Source organism: Salvelinus fontinalis, chromosome 17 (genome assembly GCF_029448725.1).
Source record: "Salvelinus fontinalis isolate EN_2023a chromosome 17, ASM2944872v1, whole genome shotgun sequence".
Classification (NCBI taxonomy): domain Eukaryota; kingdom Metazoa; phylum Chordata; class Actinopteri; order Salmoniformes; family Salmonidae; genus Salvelinus; species Salvelinus fontinalis.
Window position 1 is genome coordinate 6,990,582 of NC_074681.1, and position 25,292 is coordinate 7,015,873.

Here is a 25,292-nt window from a genome sequence, read left to right on the forward strand (position 1 = left end):
GACCTGGACAACTACACTACCTACTGTAGGAATGACCTGGACAACTACACTACCTACTGTAGGAATGACCTGGACAACTACACTACCTACTGTAGGAATGACCAGGACAACTACACTACCTACTGTAGGAATGACCTGGACAACTACACTACCTACTGTAGGAATGACCTGGACAACTACACTACCTACTGTAGGAATGACCAGGACAACTACACTACCTACTGTAGGAATGACCAGGACAACTACTTACTGTAGGAATGACCTGGACAACTACACTACCTACTGTAGGAATGACCAGGACAACAACCTACTGTAGGAATGACCTGGACAACTACACTACCTACTGTAGGAATGACCTGGACAACTACACTACCTACTGTAGGAATGACCTGGACAACTACACTACCTACTGTAGGAATGACCAGGACAACTACACTACCTACTGTAGGAATGACCAGGACAACTACACTACCTACTGTAGGAATGACCAGGACAACTACACAACCTACTGTAGGAATGACCTGGACAACTACACTACCTACTGTAGGAATGACCTGGACAACTACACTACCTACTGTAGGAATGACCTGGACAACTACACTACCTACTGTAGGAATGACCAGGACAACTACACTACCTACTGTAGGAATGACCAGGACAACTACACAACCTACTGTAGGAATGACCAGGACAACTACACTACCTACTGTAGGAATGACCAGGACAACTACACTACCTACTGTAGGGATGACCTGGACAACTACACTACCTACTGTAGGAATGACCAGGACAACTACACTACCTACTGTAGGAATGACCAGGACAACTACCTACTGTAGGAATGTAATTTAGAATGTAAATTTATATTTATAACCTACTGCAGGAATGACCTGGACAACCTCTTCTTCTCCTCTCCTCCTCTCCCTCTCCTCCTCTCCCTCCTCCTACTCTCTCCAGGTGGTCACTACATAGCCTACTGTAGGAATGACCTGGACAACCTCTTCTTCTCCTCTCCTCCTCTCCCTCCTCCTACTCTCTCCAGGTGGTCACTACATAACCTACTGTAGGAATGACCTGAACAACCTCTTCTTCTCCTCTCCTCCTCTCCCTCTCTCCCTCCTCCTACTCTCTCCAGGTGGTCACTACATAACCTACTGTAGGAATGACCTGAACAACCTCTTCTTCTCCTCTCCTCCTCTCCCTCTCCTCCTCTCCCTCCTCCTACTCTCTCCAGGTGGTCACTACATAGCCTACTGTAGGAATGACCTGGACAACCTCTTCTTCTCCTCTCTCCCTCTCCTCCTCTCCCTCCTCCTACTCTCTCCAGGTGGTCACTACATAGCCTACTGCAGGAATGACCTGAACAACCTCTTCTTCTCCCTCTCCTCCTCTCCCTCTCCTCCTCTCCCTCTCCTCCTACTCTCTCCAGGTGGTCACTACATAACCTACTGTAGGAATGACCTGAACAACCTCTTCTTCTCCTCTCCTCCTCTCCTCCTCTCCCTCCTCCTACTCTCTCCAGGTGGTCACTACATAGCCTACTGTAGGAATGACCTGGACAACCTCTTCTTCTCCTCTCCTCCTCTCCCTCCTCCTACTCTCTCCAGGTGGTCACTACATAGCCTACTGTAGGAATGACCTGAACAACCTCTTCTTCTCCTCTCCTCCTCTCCCTCCTCCTACTCTCTCCAGGTGGTCACTACATAGCCTACTGTAGGAATGACCTGAACAACCTCTTCTTCTCCTCTCCTCCTCTCCCTCTCTCCCTCCTCCTACTCTCTCCAGGTGGTCACTACATAGCCTACTGCAGGAATGACCTGAACAACCTGTGGTATGAGTTTGACGACCAGAGCGTTACCGAGGTGTCAGAGTCCTGCGTCCAGAACGCTGAGGCCTACGTCCTATTCTACAAGTAAGATGCAAAACCATATAATTACATACAGTAATTTATATGCAAAACCACAGAATTACATATAGAAATTTATAGGCAAAACCATAGAATTACATAGTAATTTATAGGCAAAACCACAGAATTACATAGTAATTTATAGGCAAAACCATAGAACTACATAGTAATTTATAGGCAAAACCACAGAATTACATAGTAATTTATAGGCAAAACCATAGAACTACATATAGTAATTTATAGGCAAAACCACAGAACTACACAGTAATTTATAGGCAAAACCACAGAACTACATATAGTAATTTATAGGCAAAACCATAGAACTACATAGTAATTTATAGGCAAAACCATAGAACTACATATAGTAATTCATAGGCAAAACCATATAATTACATAGTAATTTATAGGCAAAACCACAGAACTACATATAGTAATTTATAGGCAAAACCACAGAACTACATAGTAATTTATAGGCAAAACCATAGAACTACATAGTAATTTATAGGCAAAACCATATAATTACATAGTAATTTATAGGCAAAACCACAGAACTACATATAGTAATTTATAGGCAAAACCATAGAACTACATAGTAATTTATAGGCAAAACCATAGAACTACATAGTAATTTATAGGCAAAACCACAGAACTACATAGTAATTTATAGGCAAAACCATAGAACTACATAGTAATTTATAGGCAAAACCATAGAACTACATAGTAATTCATAGGCAAAACCATATAATTACATAGTAATTTATAGGCAAAACCATAGAACTACATATAGTAATTTATAGGCAAAACCATATAATTACATAGTAATTTATAGGCAAAACCATATAATTACATAGTAATTTATAGGCAAAACCATAGAACTACATATAGTAATTCATAGGCAAAACCATATAATTACATAGTAATTTATAGGCAAAACCATATAATTACATAGTAATTTATAGGCAAAACCATATAATTACATAGTAATTTATAGGCAAAACCATAGAACTACATATAGTAATTCATAGGCAAAACCATATAATTACATATAGTAATTCATAGGCAAAACCATATAATTACATAGTAATTTATAGGCAAAACCATAGAACTACATATAGTAATTTATAGGCAAAACCATAGAATTACATAGTAATTTATAGGCAAAACCATAGAACTACACATAGTAATTCATAGGCAAAACCATATAATTACATATAGTAATTCATAGGCAAAACCATATAATTACATAGTAATTTATAGGCAAAACCACAGAACTACATATAGTAATTCATAGGCAAAACCATATAATTACATAGTAATTTATAGGCAAAACCATAGAACTACATAGTAATTTATAGGCAAAACCATAGAACTACATATAGTAATTTATAGGCAAAACCATAGAATTACATAGTAATTTATAGGCAAAACCATAGAATTACATAGTAATTTATAGGCAAAACCATATAATTACATATAGTAATTTATAGGCAAAACCATAGAATTACATAGTAATTTATAGGCAAAACCATAGAATTACATAGTAATTTATAGGCAAAACCATATAATTACATAGTAATTTATAGGCAAAACCATATAATTACATAGTAATTTATAGGCAAAACCATAGAATTACATAGTAATTTATAGGCAAAACCACAGAACTACATAGTAATTCATAGGCAAAACCATAGAACTACATATAGTAATTTATAGGCAAAACCATATAATTACATAGTAATTTATAGGCAAAACCATAGAACTACATAGTAATTTATAGGCAAAACCATATAATTACATAGTAATTTATAGGCAAAACCATATAATTACATAGTAATTTATAGGCAAAACCATAGAACTACATATAGTAATTTATAGGCAAAACCATAGAACTACATATAGTAATTTATAGGCAAAACCATAGAACTACATATAGTAATTTATAGGCAAAACCATAGAACTACATAGTAATTTATAGGCAAAACCATAGAACTACATAGTAATTTATAGGCAAAACCATAGAACTACATATAGTAATTTATAGGCAAAACCATATAATTACATAGTAATTTATAGGCAAAACCATAGAACTACATATAGTAATTCATAGGCAAAACCATATAATTACATAGTAATTTATAGGCAAAACCATAGAACTACATATAGTAATTTATAGGCAAAACCACAGAACTACACATAGTAATTTAATAGGCAAAACCACAGAACTACATAGTAATTTATAGGCAAAACCATAGAACTACATATAGTAATTCATAGGCAAAACCATAGAATTACATAGTAATTTAATAGGCAAAACCACAGAACGACATAGTAATTTATAGGCAAAACCATAGAACTACATAGTAATTTATAGGCAAAACCATAGAACTACATAGTAATTCATAGGTAAAACCACAGAATTACATAGTAATTTATAGGATCTCTGTGCACAAAGCAACACAGCATAACCACCAACCCAAGAGGGAATCTATGATGTAATGATACCCTGTGGGGTGACTTCCTGTTTACAGACATCAACAACATTCTAATCTGCCAAGATTTGAGCCCTTTCTTGAGGCAGTGTTACAGATGATAATTTACACTAAATCCTCCCTTGAGGCAGTGTTACAGATTATAATTTACACTAAATCCTCCCTTGAGGCAGTGTTAGATGATAATTTACATTAAATCCTCCCTTGAGGCAGTGTTACGGATTATAATTTACACTAAATCCTCCCTTGAGGCAGTGTTACAGATGATAATTTACACTAAATCCTCCCTTGAGGCAGTGTTACAGATTATAATTTACACTAAATCCTCCCTTGAGGCAGTGTTAGATGATAATTTACATTAAATCCTCCCTTGAGGCAGTGTTACGGATTATAATTTACACTAAATCCTCCCTTGAGGCAGTGTTACAGATGATAATTTACACTAAATCCTTCCTTGAGGCAGTGTTAGATTATAATTTACACTGAACAAAAATATAAAATGCAACATTTTTTTAAAGATTTTACTAAATTACAGTTAATATAAAGAAATTGTGCCCTAATCTATGAATTATACATGACTGGGAATACAGATATGCATCTGTTGGTCACAGATACCTTAGAAAATGTGTTATTTTAGATTCTGAACTAAATGTTGAATCACAGATTAGGAATGTGACCAAAATAGCTTTTAACCACCTGAGGAACATTTGCCATGGTGCGGCTGTTTCTCTCTCAGGATGATACAGAGAGACTCATCCATGCTTTTATTACAAGCAGGCTTGACTACTGTAATGCTCTCCTGTCTGGTCTACCCAAGAAAGAAATTGGTCAACTGTAAAGCATACAGAATGCTGCAGGGTACTGACCCAGACCAGACAGAGAGAACATTACACCGGTTTTAAGGTCTCTGTACTGTAAAACATACAGAATGCTGCAGGGTACTGACCCAGACCAGACAGAGAACACATTACACCGGTTTTAAGGTCTCTGTACTGTAAAACATACAGAATGATGCAGGGTGGGTACTGACCAGGACCAGACAGAGAACACATTACACCGGTTTTAAGGTCTCTGTACTGTAAAACATACAGAATACTGCAGGGTACTGACCCAGACCAGACAGAGAACACATTACACCGGTTTTAAGGTCTCTGTACTGTAAAACATACTGCAGGGTACTGACCCAGACCAGACAGAGAACACATTACACCGGTTTTAAGGTCTCTGTACTGTAAAACATACAGAATGCTGCAGGGTACTGACCCAGACCAGACAGAGAGAACACATTACACCGGTTTTAAGGTCTCTGCACTGGCTGCCTGTGAGTGAGTTTTAAGATTAATTGTAAGATTATTCTGTTGGTTTTTAATTCAATCCATGATTGTGCACCTCAATACATGCCCTCAGGTCCTCTGGCCTTTTAACTATCCCAAAGCCTAGGACCAAGAAGCATGGAGAGACAGCCTTTAGTTATTATGCCCCCAGCCTCTAGAATAGCCTGCCAGAGGACCTGAGGGGACCAAGAGGCATGGAGAGGCAGCCTTTAGTTACTATGCCCCCAGCCTTTAGTTACTATGCCCCCAGCCTTTAGTTACTATGCCCCCAGCCTTTAGTTATTATGCCCCCAGCCTTTAGTTACTATGCCCCCAGCCTTTAGTTATTATGCCCCCAGCCTTTAGTTACTATGCCTCCAGCCTCTGGAATAGCCTGCTAGAGACACTGAGGGAGACCAAGAGGCATGGAGAGACGGCCTTTAGTTACTATGCCCCCAGCCTTTAGTTACTATGCCCCCAGCCTTTAGTTACTATGCCCCCAGCCTTTAGTTACTATGCCTCCAGCCTCTGGAATAGCCTGCTAGAGACCCTGAGGGAGACCAAGAGGCATGGAGAGACGGCCTTTAGTTACAATGCCCCCAGCCTTTAGCTACATTTTACATTTACATTTTAGTCATTTAGCAGACGCTCTTATCCAGAGCGACTTACAGTAGAGTGCATACATTTTATTACATTTTACATACTGAGACAAGGATATCCCTACCAGCCAAACCCTCCCTAACCCGGACGACGCTATGCCAATTGTGCGTCGCCCCACGGACCTCCCGGTTGCGGCCGCCTGCGACAGAGCCTGGGCGCGAACCCAGAGACTCTGGTGGCGCAGCTAGCACTGCGATGCAGGGCCTTAGACCACTGCGCCACCCGGGAGGCCCCAGCCTTTAGCTACTATGCCCCCAGCCTTTAGCTACTATGCCCCCAGCCTTTAGTTACTATGCCCCCAGTCTCTGGAACAGCCTGCCAGAGGACCTGAGGGGGGACGAAACTGTGGACAAGAGATCTTATTTTTAGCTTTGCTTTTCCTCAGCGTGTTTTTTAGTAGTTCAGTCATTCTATAGTTTATCTGTTTGTTTAGTAAATATTTCAGCTTTTATTTGTTTATTTATTTATTCCTGTAAAGCACATTGTGTTGCATTCCATGTCTGAAATATGCTGTATAAATAAAGCTTGATTTAGGCCTCAGGATCTCAGGATCTCTGCATTAAAATTACCATCGATAAAATGCAATTATGTTTGTCCATAGCTTATGCCTGCCCATACCATAACCCCACTGTGGGGTACTCTGTTCACAACGTTGACATCAGTAAACCACTCGCCCACACCACGCTACACACACACACCGTCTGCCTGGTACAGTTGAAACTGGGCTTCATCTGTGAAGAGCACACTTCTCCAGCGTGACAGTGGCCATCCAAGGTGAACATTTGCCCACTGAAGTTGGACGTACTACCAAATTATCTAAAAATCACGTAGGAGGCGGCTTATGGTTAAATTACAATTCTCTGGCAACAGCTCTGATGGAGATTCCTGCAGTCAACATGCCCATTGCACACTTCCTCAACTTGAGACATCTGTGGCCATTGTGTTGCGTGACAAAACTGCACATTTTAGTGGCCTTTTATTGTCCCCGGCACAAGGTGCACCTGTGTAATGATCATGCTGCTTGATATGCCACACCTGTCAGGTGGATGGATTATCTTGGTAAAGGAGAAATGCTCACGAACAGGGATATAAACACATTTGTGCACAAAATTTGAGAGAGATAATCTTGTCTGTATGGAACATTTCTGGGATCTTTTATTTCAGCTCATGAAACATGAGACCAACACTTTACATGTTGCGTTTTTATTTTTGTTCAATATAATTGTTTTCTGTAAGAAAAGGAAGTTGCCAAGCTGTGATACAGACCCCGATTAGTGCCAATCTTAATTTCTTCAGTTTAGCGTTAATGTTGGTGTTCCCCCTCCAGGAAGAGCAACGAGGAGGCGCTGAAGGAGAGGAGGAGGGTGACGGGTCTACTGAACGTGACAGAGCCCAGCCTGCTACAGTTCTACGTCTCCAGACAGTGGCTCAACAAGTTCAAGACCTTCGCTGAGCCTGGACCCATCTCCAACGATAACTTCCTCTGTTCACACGGAGGTGTGGAGATCGCTCAATCAATCGGTGGCTTGTACTAGTCCGAGTCATTTCATCAATAGAAGTTGAGAGAAATGATGCTCATAATGACGTGGTCATCGTGTTTTTAAATGTTGTGTTATCAGGTGTGCCTCCTGCCAAAGCAGCGTTCATTGATGATCTGGTCGTGATGCTGCCTCAGAACGTGTGGGACCACCTCTATAGCAGGTAGATATTCTACTGAAGAGATAATGTCCTAACCTCTATAGCAGGTAGATATTCTAATGAAGAGATAATGTCTTAACCTCTACAGCAGGTAGATATTCTAATGAAGAGATAATGTCTTAACCTCTACAGCAGGTAGATATTCTAATGAAGAGATAATGTCCTAACCTCTATAGCAGGTAGATATTCTAATGAAGAGATAATGTCTTAACCTCTACAGCAGGTAGATATTCTAATGAAGAGATAATGTCTTAACCTCTACAGCAGGTAGATATTCTAATGAAGAGATAATGTCTTAACCTCTACAGCAGGTAGATATTCTAATGAAGAGATAATGTCCTAACCTCTATAGCAGGTAGATATTCTAATGAAGAGATAATGTCCTAACCTCTATAGCAGGTAGATATTCTAATGAAGAGATAATGTCCTAACCTCTACAACAGGTAGATATTCTAATGAAGAGATAATGTCCTAACCTCTACAGCAGGTAGATATTCTAATGAAGAGATAATGTCCTAACCTCTACAGCAGGTAGATATTCTAATGAAGAGATAATGTCCTAACCTCTACAGCAGGTAGATATTCTAATGAAGAGATAATGTCCTAACCTCTATAGCAGGTAGATATTCTAATGAAGGGATAAGAATGCAGTATATATTACGCCCAAGAGGCTGAAAGTCTGGTCACTGGTCAGGTGTGTTAGTAAGCTGTGATTGGTCTGTTCAGGTATGGAGGCGGGCCTGCTGTCAACCACCTGTATGTGTGTCACACGTGTCAGACGGAGATTGAGAAGTTGGAGAAGAGACGCAAGACTGAGTTGGACATGTTTGTCCGGGTAAGGAGAGATATGGTGGGAATGACCTCTAACCTACAGTTGAAGTCAGAAGTTTACATACACTTAGGTTGGAGTCATTTAAAACACATTTTTTAACCACTCCACAAATTTCTTGTTAACAAACTATAGTTTTGGCAAGTCAGTTAGGACATCTACTTTGTACATGACACAAGTCATTTTAACAACAATTGTTTTACAGACAGATTATTTCACTTAATTCACTGTATCACAATTCCAGTGGGTCAGAAGTTTACATACACTAAGTTGACTGTGCCTTTAAACAGCTTGGAAAATTCCAGAAAATGATGTCATGGCTTTAGAAGCTTCTGATAGGCTAATTGGCATCATTTGAGTCAATTGGAGGTGTACCTGTGGATGTATTTCAAGGCCTACCTTCAAATTCAGTGCCTCTTTGCTTGACATCATGGGGAAATCAGCCAAGACCTCAGAAAAAATTGTAGACCTCCACAAGTCTGGTTCATCCTTGGGAGCAATTTCCAAACGCCTGAAGGTACCACGTTCATCTGTACAAACAATAGTACGCAAGTATAAACACCATGGGACCACGCAGCCGTCATACCGCTCAGGAAGGAGACGCGTTCTGTCTCCTAGAGATGAACATACTTTGGTGCGAAAAGTGCAAATCAATCCCAGAACAACAGCAAAGGACCTTGTGAAGATGTTGGAGGAAACAGGTACAAAAGTATCTATAACCACAGTAAAACAAGTCCTATATCAACATAACCTGAAAGGCCGTTCAGCAAGGAAGAAGCCGCTCCTCCAAAACCGCCATAAAAAAGCCAGACTACGGTTTGCAACTGCACATGGGGACAAAGATTGTACTTTTTGGAGAAATGTCCTCTGGTCTGATGAAACAAAAATAGAACTGTTTGGCCATAATGACCATTGTTAGGTTTGGAGAAAAAAGGGGGAGGCTTGCAAGCCGAAGAACACCATCCCAACCGTGAAGCACGGGGGTGGCAGCATCATGTTGTGGGGGTGCTTTGCTGTAGGAGGGACTGGTGCACTTCACAAAATAAATGGCATCATGAGGCAGGAAAATGTGGATATATTGAAGCAACATCTCAAGACATCAGTCAGGAAGTTAAAGCTTGTTCGCAAATTGGTCTTCCAAATGGACAACAACCCCAAGCATACTTGCAAAATGGCTCAAGGACAACAAAGTCAAGGTATTGGAGTGGCCATCACAAAGCCCTGACCTCAATCCTATAGAGAATTTGTGGGCGGAACTGAAAAAGTGTGTGCGAGCGAGGATGCCTACAAACCTGACTCAGTTACACCAGCTCTGTCAGGAGGAATGGGCCAAAATTCACCCAACGTATTGTGGAAGGCTACCCGAAACGTTTGACCCAAGTAAACGATTTAAATACACTCAATTAGTATTTGGTAGTATTGCATGTAAACGTCTGACCCACTGGGAATGTGATGAAAAAAATTTAAGTTGAAATTATTCTCTACTATCTAAAACAGGGAATTTTTACTAGGATTAAATGTCAGGAATTGTGAAACTGAGTTTAAATGTATTTGGCTAAGGTGTATGTAAGCAGTTTAAAAATCCAATAACTTTAAATCAATGGAAAACGGTGCACAAATTCCGATAACCTTCCCGAAATTCCCAGGATTACCTGTTTATTCCCTCCCTCCTGATTCCTGGAATATTCCTACCAGAATTACCTGCTTATTCCCTCCCTCCTGATTCCTGGAATATTCCAACCAGGATTACCTGCTTATTCCCTCCCTCCTGATTCCTGGAATATTCCTACCAGGATTACCTGCTTATTCCCTCCCTCCTGATTCCTGGAATATTCCTACCAGGATTACCTGCTTATTCCCTCCCTCCTGATTCCTGGAATATTCCAACCAGGATTACCTGCTTATTCCCTCCCTCCTGATTCCTGGAATATTCCTACCAGGATTACCTGCTTATTCCCTCCCTCCTGATTCCTGGAATATTCCAACCAGGATTACCTGCTTATTCCCTCCCTCCTGATTCCTGGAATATTCCAACCAGGATTTCTGGAAAACCTAGGAATTTCGGGAAAGTTATCAGAAAGTTTCAATCCTCGTGGGGAATCAGAAGGCAGCTTGTGTGTGAATGGGTTTTCTCTGGTGTAGTTAGTTAACCAGGTGATAAACTGACTGATGGCGACTGTGCTGTAGCCCTAGAAATAGAATGACACACTGACTATAGACACACTGACTACAGCTAAACCACCCGTACTATAGACACACTGGCTACAGCTAAACCACCCGTACTATAGACACACTGGCTACAGCTAAACCACCCGTACTATAGACACACTGGCTACAGCTATACCACCCGTACTATAGACACACTGGCTACAGCTAAACCACCCGTACTATAGACACACTGGCTACAGCTAAACCACCCGTACTATAGACACACTGGCTGGCTACAGCTAAACCACCCGTACTATAGACACACTGACTACAGCTAAACCACCCGTACTATAGACACACTGGCTGGCTACAGCTAAACCACCCGTACTATAGACACACTGACTACAGCTAAACCACCCGTACTATAGACACACTGGCTACAGCTAAACCACCCGTACTATAGACACACTGGCTACAGCTAAACCACCCGTACTATAGACACACTGGCTACAGCTAAACCACCCGTACTATAGACACACTGGCTACAGCTAAACCACCCGTACTATAGACACACTGACTACAGCTAAACCACCCGTACTATAGACACACTGGCTACAGCTAAACCACCCGTACTATAGACACACTGGCTACAGCTAAACCACCCGTACTATAGACACACTGACTACAGCTAAACCACCCGTACTATAGACACACTGACTACAGCTAAACCACCCGTACTATAGACACACTGGCTACAGCTAAACCACCCGTACTATAGACACACTGGCTACAGTAAAACCACCCGTACTATAGACACACTGGCTACAGCTAAACCACCCGTACTATAGACACACTGACTACAGCTAAACCACCCGTACTATAGACACACTGGCTACAGCTAAACCACCCGTACTATAGACGCTGACTGACTACAGCTAAACCACCCGTACTATAGACGCTGACTGACTACAGCTAAACCACCCGTACTATAGACGCTGACTGACTACAGCTAAACCACCCGTACTATAGACGCTGACTGACTACAGCTAAACCACCCGTACTATAGACGCTGACTGACTACAGCTAAACCACCCGTACTATAGACGCTGACTGACTACAGCTAAACCACCCGTACTATAGACGCTGACTGACTACAGCTAAACCACCCGTACTATAGACGCTGACTGACTACAGCTAAACCACCCGTACTATAGACGCTGACTGACTACAGCTAAACCACCCGTACTATAGACGCTGACTGGCTACAGCTAAACCACCCGTACTATAGACGCTGACTGGCTACAGCTAAACCACCCGTACTATAGACACACTGACTGGCTACAGCTAAACCACCCGTACTATAGACACACTGACTGACTACAGCTAAACCACCCGTACTATAGACACACTGACTGGCTACAGCTAAACCACCCGTACTATAGACACACTGACTGACTACAGCTAAACCACCCGTACTATAGACACACTGACTGACTACAGCTAAACCACCCGTACTATAGACACACTGGCTACAGTAAAACCACCCGTACTATAGACACACTGGCTACAGTAAAACCACCCGTACTATAGACACACTGACTGACTACAGCTAAACCACCCGTACTATAGACACACTGGCTGGCTACAGCTAAACCACCCGTACTATAGACACACTGGCTACAGTAAAACCACCCGTACTATAGACACACTGGCTACAGCTAAACCACCCGTACTATAGACACACTGGCTACAGCTAAACCACCCGTACTATAGACACACTGGCTACAGCTAAACCACCCGTACTATAGACACACTGGCTACAGCTAAACCACCCGTACTATAGGCACACTGGCTGGCTACAGCATTTGACTGTGCATTTGACAGTTCTTAATTTCGCCACTAGAGGGTGATCCGCCGATTTTCTATGGGGTCTGTGCTCCTGAAGTTGTTGACTGTTTTTGTGCTTGCCAGTTAGCTAGCAGTTCTCGGCTGTTAGCAGCCATACTGGTGATTAAAAACTGATGTTTGTCGCCATTTTTTTTGTTGTCATTACTGAGTTTAATGTAACACATGAAACCTCGTAAACAATTCATGGTAACTTCTTAAGCAATTAATTTAGACCTAATGTTTATTTGAAACAGGTGTGTATTTGCTGAAATGTGTGCCATTGCCCAGCTATTAAAAGGGAAAGTTGGCTATTTGAGATTCATATATATATATATATATATATATATATGAAACATTTTACGGTAGCCATGTTATTTAACAAAAAATCTTGTCTTTGACTTTGCATTGTTGGAAAAGGACCCGTAAGTTAACATTCCACTGTTAGTCTACACCTGTTGTCCACAAAGCATGTGAAAATGAATATAACATCCTGGCATTAATAGCATACTAGATTTCTCTCAAATTCACATACTATAAAACGTAATATTTTCACATCTGAGAATGCGTCATGCTCAATAACGTTTTGTACTGCTATTGGTTCATTTTGGTAGAGAAACATATAATTGACAACTGATGATTAGCTGTTATCAAAGCCTAAATGAATATGACATATGGGCATTTGTGTACTCGATTTTCAAAATGTCACATACTAGAAAACTGTCCTTTTTTTTCCTGACGTTTTACTATTTAAGATGCATGTATAGGTATTGAGACACGGCCACTGACTGCACAAAGACAGGATGGGAGGGAGAGAAGGGAGGGGGAGAGGACGGGGGAGAGCGGGAGACATGTCTCAGGGAGGAATAGAAGAAAGAGCTGACAGGATGGGAGGGAGAGAAGGGGGGAGACAGGGGGAGATGTCTCAGGGAGGAATAGAAGAAAGAGCTGACAGGATGGGAGGGAGAGAAGGGGGGAGACAGGGGGAGATGTCTCAGGGAGGAATAGAAGAAAGAGCTGACAGGATGGGAGGGAGAGAAGGGGGGAGACAGGGGGAGATGTCTCAGGGAGGAATAGAAGAAAGAGCTGACAGGATGGGAGGGAGAGAAGGGGGGAGACAGGGGGAGATGTCTCAGGGAGGAATAGAAGAAAGAGCTGACAGGATGGGAGGGAGAGAAGGGGGGAGACAGGGGGAGATGTCTCAGGGAGGAATAGAAGAAAGAGCTGACAGGATGGGAGGGAGAGAAGGGGGGAGACAGGGGGAGATGTCTCAGGGAGGAATAGAAGAAAGAGCTGACAGGATGGGAGGGAGAGAAGGGGGGAGACAGGGGGAGATGTCTCAGGGAGGAATAGAAGAAAGGAGAGCGGTAGATAAATTAATGTTGTAAACTAAGTGGAATTAGTGGAATTATGAAAACCCATTTCTTACTTTCAATCTAATTTCTTACTCTACATCTCTCCCTCCATTCCCTCTTCTCCCCCGCCCATTCCCTCTTCTCCCCCGCCCATTCCCTCTTCTCCCCCGCCCATTCCCTCTTCTCCCCCGCCCATTCCCTCTTCTCCCCGCCCCATTCCCTCTTCTCTCCCCCCCCCCCCCCCCCCCCCCCCAACCAGCTGAACAAGGCGTTCCAGGAGGAAGAGTCTCCAGTGGTCATCTACTGCATCAGCATGCAGTGGTTCAGAGAGTGGGAGGGCTTCGTCAAGGGAAAAGACAATGGTGAGTGGCTGGTTCAGAGAGTGGGAGGGCTTCGTCAAGGGAAAAGACAATGGTGAGTGGCTGGTTCAGAGAGTGGGAGGGCTTTGTTGTTCGTTGGTTGTTGTTGGTTCACTACACTGTAGTGGTCTGTCTTCCTCTGGTTGTTGGTTCACTACACTGTAGTGGTCTGTTCCTCTGGTTGTTGGTTCACTACACTGTAGTGGTCTGTCTTCCTCTGGTTGTTGTTGGTTCACTACACTGTAGTGGTCTGTTCCTCTGGTTGTTGGTTCACTACACTGTAGTGGTCTGTCTTCCTCTGGTTGTTGTTGGTTCACTACACTGTAGTGGTCTGTTCCTCTGGTTGTTGGTTCACTACACTGTAGTGGTCTGTCTTCCTCTGGTTGTTGTTGGTTCACTACACTGTAGTGGTCAGTCTTCCTCTGGTTGTTGTTGGTTCACTACACTGTAGTGGTCAGTCTTCCTCTGGTTGTTGTTAGTTCACTACACTGTAGAGGTCAGTGAATGGTAGTAAAATCATGTAGAATGACAAATGCCTTTTCAAATTTTTCGACTAATGTTTAGCTCAAATTGCAAATAGTAATCATCTTTATATTAAATGAAATCCACAAATGTAGTATTTAAGGAATGTACTATGTGTAATACTTGCTTTGCCCTCCTCTCTGGAAGATCCACCAGGACCAATCGATAACTCCAAGATAGCGATCAACAAGAATGGTCATCTGACACTCAGACAAGGTAAAGAGGCGGACAATTAACTCTCTGAATTAGAAATGAGATTGAGCCCAACCTGCTGTGTTGCACTGCCAGGACTAGATTATTATTATGCTCTCAGGGTGAGTCTTAACTGCTTTTGGACTCTGGGGAGATTATTAGGACTGTTATGATTATTATAATGACTTTAGGTTAACCATGTCTGTCTCTCTACAGGAACTGACTCTGGGCAGGTTATTATTATGAGGCAGGTTGAGTTTGTAATATGTATAAACCATGTTTCTGTGTTTCCTCTCTAGGGGCTGACTCTGAGCAGATTATTATTATGAGGCAGGTTGAGTTTGTAATATGTATAAACCATGTTTCTGTGTTTCCTCTCTAGGGGCTGACTCTGAGCAGATTATTATTATGAGGCAGGTTGAGTTTGTAATATGTATAAAGCATGTTTCTGTGTTTCCTCTCTAGGGGCTGACTGAGCAGGTTATTATTATGAGGCAGGTTGAGTTTGTAATATGTATAAACCATGTTTCTGTGTTTCCTCTCTAGGGGCTGACTCTGGGCAGGTTTTTATTATGAGGCAGGTTGAGTTTGTAATATGTATAAATCGTGTTTCCTCTCTAGGGGCTGACTCTGGGCAGGTTTTTATTATGAGGCCGGTTGAGTTTGTAATATGTATAAACCATGTTTCCTCTCTAGGGGCTGACTCTGGGCAGATCTCGGAGGAGACCTGGAACTTTCTCCACTCCATGCACGGAGGGAGTCCCGTCGTCACGGTCCGGCCCAACGTCTCTCACCCCGAACCAGAGGCGTCCTCGCAGTCCGAGGAGAAGATGGAGGTGGAGACGCGCTCCGTTTAACACTACCTAGTTAACTACATCAACAGAACACCCCCCAAACGCCAGCCCTGAGGACGACAACAACTACTAAAGCCTTTTATTTTGCACTTTGATTTTTTTTCTTCTTCTCAAAAGCGTTCGATCAAAGGACTTCCTTAACCTCCGCAACATGACGGCTCTTCTTGACTACTGGGCCGAAGGAATAAACATGTCTGGAAATGATATGATGACAGTCATGTTTGTACATAGATGTATAAATATCTAATTTCTATTAGCGCTGTAACATAATGCGTGGAAACGGTGTCCGGTCGTTTCTAGAACTAAAGCATTTATCCATTTTGTGTGCAGCTAAAATGATTTTTTTTCTTCTGAATGCTTATTTTCTTTCTCTTTTTTTTCTTCTCTCTCTCTTGACCAAAATTGAGCCGATGTCTTGTGGGAAAAGCTAGAAAAATCACACCGCATCTTTACTGTAGATATTAAAACGTTATCTTACCTGTCCTTAGGAAAGAAAATACTTTCCTAGAAGTGAATGCTTAGAAAAGTGCTAGCTCTTACATGTTCCTTAAAGTGAAGAAGGATCTTAAAAAGATAATCAAGAAGGGATATACTAAATAACTATACGATATAGTCTCAAGAAAGACTGGTATCTTTTGCTCTGTAGATGGGTTAAGATGATGGCATGACGTGTATTTAAATGTACCAGTGCGTTATGGATAGAAGAACTAACCTGAGTCCGAAGTCTCAGCACTTCCTTGTTATTTACCCCCCCCATTGGCCAGACCAGGGGGCTGATTTACTATGGCACTCTATTCCCTATATAGTAAACTACTTTGGGCCAGCGCCCCATGGAACCCTGTTCCCTATATAGTGCACTACTTTGGGCCAGTGCCCCATGGAACCCTATTCCCTATATAGTGCACTACTTTGGGCCAGCGCCCCATTGAACCCTGTTCCCTATATAGTAAACTACTTTGGGCCAGTGCCCCATGGAACCCTATTCCCTATATAGTGCACTACTTTGGGCCAGTGCCCCATGGAACCCTATTCCCTATATAGTGCACTACTTTGGGCCAGCGCCCCATGGGAAATAGTGTGGAGGCATTTGATGTTAATAGCCTTTTTGCATAACATATGTGGCAGGCAGGCTCTCAGTTCACAATGCATGCTTTAGAGGGGACCCCAGTCACTCAAACAAGCCAGGGTTGGGGTCAATCCCATTTCCATTTAGGAAGTCAACTGAAATTCCAATTCTAATTTTCCTCAATGCTTCTCTGTGAGAAAAAATGTGGAATGGAATTGAAATGGAATTGGCCCCAAACCTGACGTCCTAATGATTGAAAAACTTGCTGGCCACATATCACATTAAATTGCATGTAAAATTGCTCACTCATTGCATAATATGTACTCAATGAATCACAAACTTCTGTGGCTATCTGAAATGTATATGTACAGAATTACATAACAATCAATTCGTCAGTGGAAGGCATTAGTTTGTGTATAAGGGTATGGTGTTGCTTATGGTATGTGGTCCCTGAAGGCCGAAGAAGCAATCTAGATAATGCTGTAGGTATGTGAACTATAGAGCATAATGCATATCATGAACACGTCTGTTCTGATTGGCTGATATGATTCTAATAAACCCTGATGTTGAATAGTGTAAGCGTTCTGTCCCAAACATGATTTCTCTACACTTGTTTGTTTACCTATCAAATTTGAATTGTCACACGTGCCGAATACAACAGTTACTTACAAGCCCTTAACCAACATAAGTGTTAAGTAAAAAAAAATGTAAGAGCAGCAGTAAAATAACAATGTGGAGGCTATATACAGGGTATTACGGTACAGAGTCAATGTGGAGTCTATATACAGGGGGTACCGGTACAGAGTCAATGTGGAGGCTATATACAGGGGGTACCGGTACAGAGTCAATGTGGAGGCTATATACAGGGTATTACGGTACAGAGTCAATGTGGAGTCTATATACAGGGGGTACCGGTACAGAGTCAATGTGGAGGCTATATACAGGGTCAATGTGGAGACTATATACAGGGTGTTACGGTACAGAGTCAATGTGGAGGCTATATACAGGGTATTACGGTACAGAGTCAATGTGGAGGCTATATACAGGGTATTACGGTACAGAGTCAATGTGGAGGCTATATACAGGGTGTTACGGTACAGAGTCAGTGTGGAGGCTATATACAGGGTGTTACTGTACAGAGTCAATGCGGAGGCTATATACAGGGTGTTACTGTACAGAGTGTGTGTGTGTGTGGTAATTGAGGTAATATGTACATGTAGTTAGAGTTAGTGACTGCATAGATAAATCGTGAGTAGCAGCAGTGTAAAAGAGGGGGGGACATTGCAAATAGTCTGGGTAGCCATTTGATTAGATTAGATGTTCAGGAGTCTTATGGCTTGGGGGTAGGAGCTGTTGGGAAGCCTCTTGGACCTAGACTTGGCGCTCCGGGGGGGGGGGGGGGGGGGGGGGGGAGTGTTATGATCAAAGTACAACATTTTGAATGGAAATGTACATTTCATTCAATTGTGGACCAAAACTTGGTTGTCTATCACGTTGAGCAACTAATAGGAGCATCTCATCAAATAAGATTCTGTACTACTCATTTCATTTTAAGGGACCCTTTATTTCTAGGTTATGAATAATTAAGAAATTATAAACGTTTTTTTTTAATGATTATCAAATGTGCATGTGGCAACAACATTATACTACGATAGATCCAATGTTTGGTTCAGATGTGAGACATGACATTGGGGCACCGGGCCACACATTTTTTGGCACTAGTCGTTGTTTGGCCCATAGACCTACCTACTGGTCTCCCTGCAACAGCAAAAATTTAGTGTTGAATTTTGATGAGCGCCGCCAGTCGTGGAACTCTCTGCAGCACACACACACACACGTTGTGCAGCAAACGATTTGCGGAAGTGAGGTGAGTAATTCTCTAACTAGCTTCATAAACCATTTTTCAATAAACGATTAATCGGTCGCAATCAGAAGTGAAACATCAACTTATGTACTCTACATTTTTATTACGTCAACTAATAGAGGCCGTTATGCATGCGATTGTTGTTGCACCGAACAATCGGCTACTAGCCGCTGTTAGCAAGCAGCCTCAATGCGTGTATCCCTGTTAGCCAACCACCAATGTGTTAGCTAGCTGTGTATCAACCAACTTGGTTTAGTGTTAGCTAGCTTGTAAAATACCTTTTAATTTCCATATAAACTATTACTCACTAGCTTACCATTATTTTACGACTAGTACGACCAATATATAGCTAGTAAATCGGCTAGTTATCCGGTGCGCCAATGCATTGTAGCTAACCGCTAGTTAGTTTTATTTCATGTAATAAAACAAAGCTAGCTAGCAAACTGATTAGCTAGGATTTGAGTTATTCGGCCACTTGCAAACTATTCAAGTTTATCATAAGACATTTGTTGAGAAAAGCTAACAGTTTATGGTGCATAATGAATTAGGGTGCGACCAACCTTGCACATTATATCTGCTTTACATAGCCTTTTTATGGGTTTGTTAGCATGTGGGCTAACGATAGCGGCTACACGTTCCAGCTCATGTTAGCCAGCTAACGCTAACTTGCTAGTTTGAAATGGTAGACTATAGCACACTAGCTACCATGGAGTAGTTAGTTAGCCAGTGTTTTTGTAAACTAACTCTGCTAACGTATTGGAACTAGTTAACTAGGTCATTGGACATTCACGCATCAGTGTTGTGAAACTTTGGGTCCTGCAGGCTGGGGCTCAACCGTGCTCTGTGTCTGTCGGCTTCAGTGCCATTCCAATCCGCGGATTTGGTTTAGTCAGTAAGGCCCATTGACTGGAGTTACTTGGTAAAGTAAACTACATGAGATTAGGGTGAGAACAAAACTAAGTAAATACTCCACTGTTTACATTGTGAAGTTTGATCAAAACACCTACCTGCTAACAACTCCACCGTGTACTATCAATCAAGAAGACGGTAGTTATCTGCTTTTGTTTCACATGCCGTTTTGTTGTGACTATTTGTTTACACGATTTTAAAACATACAAAAGTCTATATTGAAGAATACGAACATGACTGTGAATTGTTGCGGGTGCCAGAATTCAAAAAGCAAGTGTCTGCTCAGCTAGTGTAAACACGTGTCAATTTAAAGTTTACATCATGCAACACGCGCCCTAGGCAGGAAGTAACTTACGCTTGACATTTTAAACTGAAGTTTACACCTCTTTGGTCCCTGTTCAAAAGTAGTGCACTATATTGTGACTAGGGTGCCATAGGAGAGGTAGGCAAGGTGCAACCTCCCGAGTCCAACAGCTAAACTTCAGTAGTAGGAGACGCGTGTTTATTTCACACACTTTGTAACCAGAAAATCAACGGTTTACTCACTATGACATGTTCAAAGTTAGTTCCTCCAGTCATATTTTATAGTTGAACTAGTTTATTACATTCACAATTCCTCATAGATACTCTGCCTGCATGAGTCCACTCCGTGTCTGAAATCATGAATTTTGACCAGGGCTCATAGGCAGTGGAATACCTGTTGTTAAATCAAGGTGAACCCGTTGGAATGTACAGAAGAGCGTCACAATAATAGAGAACGCCCCCGTCTGTCTGTGCGTTCTCCATCTGTCTGTCTTTCCCTTCCTTAGTTTCTACATGGTTAGGTCACATTACTTCTCTGTTGGAGGGCTCTGGGGTGTGTGTGGAAGGCACTATGGCAGTGTTACTATTTTTTGCGAGGGGGACTTTTGGTTGATACAATTTTATTTTTATTTAACTAGGCAAGTCAGTTAAGAACTAATTCTTATTTACAATGACGGCCTTCCAAAAGGCAAAGGCCTCCTTCGGGGACTGGGTTTACAACAAGAAAACACTACATAAAGAGAGACCTAAGACGACACAACACAGCATGGTAGCAACACAACATGGCAGCATAAAACAAGGTACAAACATTATTGGGCACAGACAACAGCACAAAGGCCGAGAAGGTAGAGACAACAATGCATCACACAAAGCAGCCACAGCTGTCAGTAAGAGTGTCCATGATTGAGTCTTTGAATGAAGAGATGGAGATAAAACTGTCCAGTTTGAGTGTTTGTTGCAGCTCGTTCCAGTCGCTGGCTGCAGCGAACTGAAAAGACGAGCCACCCAGGGATGTGCGCGCTTTCGGGACCTTTAACAGAATATGACTGGCAGAACGGGTGTTCTATGTGGAGGATGAGGGCTGCAGTAGATATCTCAGATAAGGGAGAGTGAGGCCTAAGAGGGTTTTATAAATAAGCATCAACCGGTGGGTATTGCGACGGGTATACAGAGATGACCAGTTTACAGAGGAGTATAGAGTGCAGTGATGTGTCCTATAAGGAGCATTGGTTGCAAATCTGATTTCCGAAAATTCGGAGCCATAGAGCACACGCAATTGATTTGATGTACAGCACATCACAAATATACAGTAGGGCAAAAAATGATTTAGTCAGCCACCAATTGTGCAAGTTCTCCCACTTAAAAATATGAGCGAGACCTGTAATTTTCATCATAGGTACACTTCAACCATGACAGACAAAATGAGAAAAAAAATCCAGAAAATCACATTGTAGGATTTTTAATTTATTTATTTGCAAATTATGGTGGAAAATAAGTATTTGGTCACCTACAAACAAGCAAGATTTCTGGCTCTCACAGACCTGTAACTTCTTCTTTAAGAGGCTCCTCTGTCCCCCACTCGTTACCTGTATTAATGGCACCTGTTTGAACATGTTATCAGTATAAAAGACACCTGTCCACAACCTCAAACAGTCACACTCCAAACTCCACTATGGCCAAGACCAAAGAGCTGTCAAAGGACATCAGAAACAAAATTGTAGACCTGCACCAGGCTGGGAAGACTGAATCTGCAATCGGTAAGCAGCTTGGTTTGAAGAAATCAACTGTGGGAGCAATTATTAGGAAATGGAAAACATACAAGACCACTGATAATCTCCCTCGATCTGGGGCTCCACGCAAGATCTCACCCCGTGGGGTCAAAATGATCACAAGAACGGTGAGCAAAAATCCCAGAACCACAAGGGGGGACCTAGTGAATGACCTGCAGAGAGCTGGGACCAAAGTAACAAAGCCTACCATCAGTAACACACTACGCCGCCAGGGACTCAAATCCTGCAGTGCCAGACGTGTCCCCCTGCTTAAGCCAGTACATGTCCAGGCCTGTCTGAAGTTTGCTAGAGAGCATTTGGATGATCCAGAAGAAGATTGGGAGAATGTCATATGGTCAGATGAAACCAAAATAGAACTTTTTTGGTAAAAACTCAACTCGTCGTGTTTGGAGGACAAAGAATGCTGAGTTGCATCCAAAGAACACCATACCTACTGTGAAGCATGGGGGTGGAAACATCATGCTTTGGGGCTGTTTTTCTGCAAAGGGACCAGGACGACTGATCCGTGTAAAGGAAAGAACGAATGGGGCCATGTATCGTGAGATTTTGAGTGAAAACCTCCTTCCATCAGCAAGGGCATTGAAGATGAAACGTGGCTGGGTCTTTCAGCATGACAATGATCCCAAACACACCGCCCGGGCAACGAAGGAGTGGCTTCGTAAGAAGCATTTCAAGGTCCTGGAGTGGCCTAGCCAGTCTCCAGATCTCAATCTCAATAGAAAATCTTTGGAGGGAGTTGAAAATCCGTGTTGCCCAGCAACAGCCCCAAAACATCACTGCTCTAGAGGAGATCTGCATGGAGGAATGGGCCAAAATACCAGCAACAGTGTGTGAAAACCTTGTGAAGACTTACAGAAAACGTTTGACCTCTGTCATTGCCAACAAAGGGTATATAACAAAGTATTGAGAAACTTTTGTTATTGACCAAATACTTATTTTCCACCATAATTTGCAAATTAACTAATAAAAAATCCTACAATGTGATTTTCTGGATTTTTTTTTTCTCTCATTTTGTCTGTCATAGTTGAAGTTTACATATGATGAAAATTACAGGCCTCTCATCTTTTTAAGTGGGAGAACTTGCACAATTGGTGGCTGACTAAATACTTTTTTGCCTCACTGTATCTAAGATTCCTGTCTCTTCTCATTAGACTATATGATTCCTGTCCTTTCTCAGTAGACTATATCCTTGAATGTTAATTTGCCCATCATTTACAGATGTATCTAAATGTGTTTCGGTCAAAGCCAAAATATGAATATTCTTTATGTTGACCAAGTTAAAAACCTCATGTATTTTGTTAGGAAGGCTCCATACATTAACCTGAGCCATATGCAGCCCTTTCCTTATCAAGTGGAGATCAATAGAGCATGTATTCATTATAGTGGAGATCACTAGAGCATGTATTCATTATAGTGGAGATCAATAGAGCATGTATTCATTATAGAGGAGATCAATAGAGCATGTATTCATTAGAGTGGAGATCAATAGAGCATGTATTCATTATAGTGGAGATCAATAGAGCATGTATTCATTAGAGTGGAGATCAATAGAGCATGTATTCATTATAGTGGAGATCAATAGAGCATGTATTCATTAGAGTGGAGATCACTAGAGCATGTATTCATTAGAGTGGAGATCAATAGAGCATGTATTCATTAGAGTGGAGATCAATAGAGCATGTATTCATTATAGTGGAGATCAATAGAGCATGTATTCATTATAGTGGAGATCAATAGAGCATGTATTCATTATAGTGGAGATCAATAGAGCATGTATTCATTATAGTTAAAGTTGTCATGATACACTACAACACACAAACTCAAATTTTAACATTCAATTCAAATAGCCAGGGGGTTACTCCAGAGTCCCGATACAATTGCCCGTGGATATAAAGTTTATCCATCACCATGGAGACTCGTTGATTCAGGCAACGCTTTTCCTTCACGATGGGATATAGTTTTTTCCCCTCCTTTCATTGTACTCGGTGGGGGAAGTGATCATTCATTCCAAAATCAGTGTTTCTGAGTGTCTCTGCCCATGTTCTTCGTCATTTCCTTTTGCTTAAATGTGTCAAAACATGCAATAATAGCCCGTGGCCTATTTCCAGAGGCCTTACCCTCTTCTATGGACTCTGGAGAAAGTGACATTACGCACGACATCAGTGGGCAGTTTTAGTTGAGTTGACATAAAGTCTCTGACTGTGTCCTCACAGCCGCTGCTGTTGTCATTCTCCGCTATCCCTGAGAATATTAGATTGTTCCTGCATTGATCGACACCGTACACCAAGCAAGGTTTCTTTAAGTTGTTTGTTCTCCCTTTGCACCACCTTGCCATGAATAGAGTCTACAGAACCTTTCAGCACCGTCTTTCCTCAGATCATCAATCTGACGTTGGCTTAATTCTAGACTGGCTTAATTCTAGACTGGCTGAATTCTAGGCTGGCTGAATTCTAGGCTGGCTGAATTCTAGGCTGGCTGAATTCTAGACTGGCTGAATTCTAGGCTGGCTGAATTCTAGACTGGCTTAATTCTAGACTGGCTGAATTCTAGGCTGGCTGAATTCTAGGCTGGCTGAATTCTAGGCTGGCTGAATTCTAGACTGGCTGAATTCTAGGCTGGCTGAATTCTAGACTGGCTGAATTCTAGGCTGGCTGAATTCTAGGCTGGCTGAATTCTAGACTGGCACGTAATGCATTGATGTCCTCTCGTAATATATCCAAGATATCAAGTTTGGCAAGCCTTTCATTGATGGATTTTTAACAAGTCAACATCCATATCAGTAAACCTCTCCCCACTCGCCACACCCTCTTACTGGGGGATGGTTTGGTTCCATCGTTGATACCCTATTGGCCAACCTGGTTTTGGTTTGTTTTGTTGATTTGGTTTGGTTGTCCTTAACAACGCTTGAATCCTCCGAAACCAGCGACATGTTTCTTTGAGTTCGTTAGTATCTCTCGTCAATGAATCGTTCAAGCTCTTCAATGGATTCTGAATCCTCCAGCGTGTTTACAGGCAGAGTTAAACACACACACACACACACACACACACACACACACACACACACACACACACACACACACACACACACACACACACACAAACTGTTCAGCCGCAACTGAAATCCGCTGGTTGAAAGTGGTGTGCCGTTTTG

General features: G+C 42.0%; 2 protein-coding genes across 3 annotated transcripts in view; both read left to right on the forward strand.

The window, feature by feature from the left end:
* The window catches only part of usp33 (ubiquitin specific peptidase 33), a 122,440-nt gene extending 104,586 nt beyond the window's left edge, over positions 1 to 17,854 (forward strand). The window contains exons 17-23 of one of the 2 annotated variants that reach the window (XM_055866020.1): positions 1,786 to 1,912; positions 7,696 to 7,865; positions 7,988 to 8,069; positions 8,793 to 8,901; positions 14,542 to 14,644; positions 15,311 to 15,379; positions 16,052 to 17,854. In XM_055866020.1, the coding sequence (XP_055721995.1) occupies positions 1,786 to 1,912; positions 7,696 to 7,865; positions 7,988 to 8,069; positions 8,793 to 8,901; positions 14,542 to 14,644; positions 15,311 to 15,379; positions 16,052 to 16,212 (821 nt within the window). In that variant the 3' untranslated portion in view covers positions 16,213 to 17,854. The other variant, XM_055866022.1, reaches the window with a different exon arrangement.
* Positions 17,855 to 18,720: 866 nt separating this feature from the next.
* zzz3 (zinc finger, ZZ-type containing 3) overlaps positions 18,721 to 25,292 on the forward strand; it is a 70,701-nt gene continuing 64,129 nt past the window's right edge. The window contains exon 1 of the mRNA XM_055866023.1: positions 18,721 to 19,142. Coding sequence (XP_055721998.1) covers positions 19,066 to 19,142 — 77 coding nt within the window. The 5' untranslated portion in view covers positions 18,721 to 19,065. The remainder of the gene's footprint in view (positions 19,143 to 25,292) is intronic.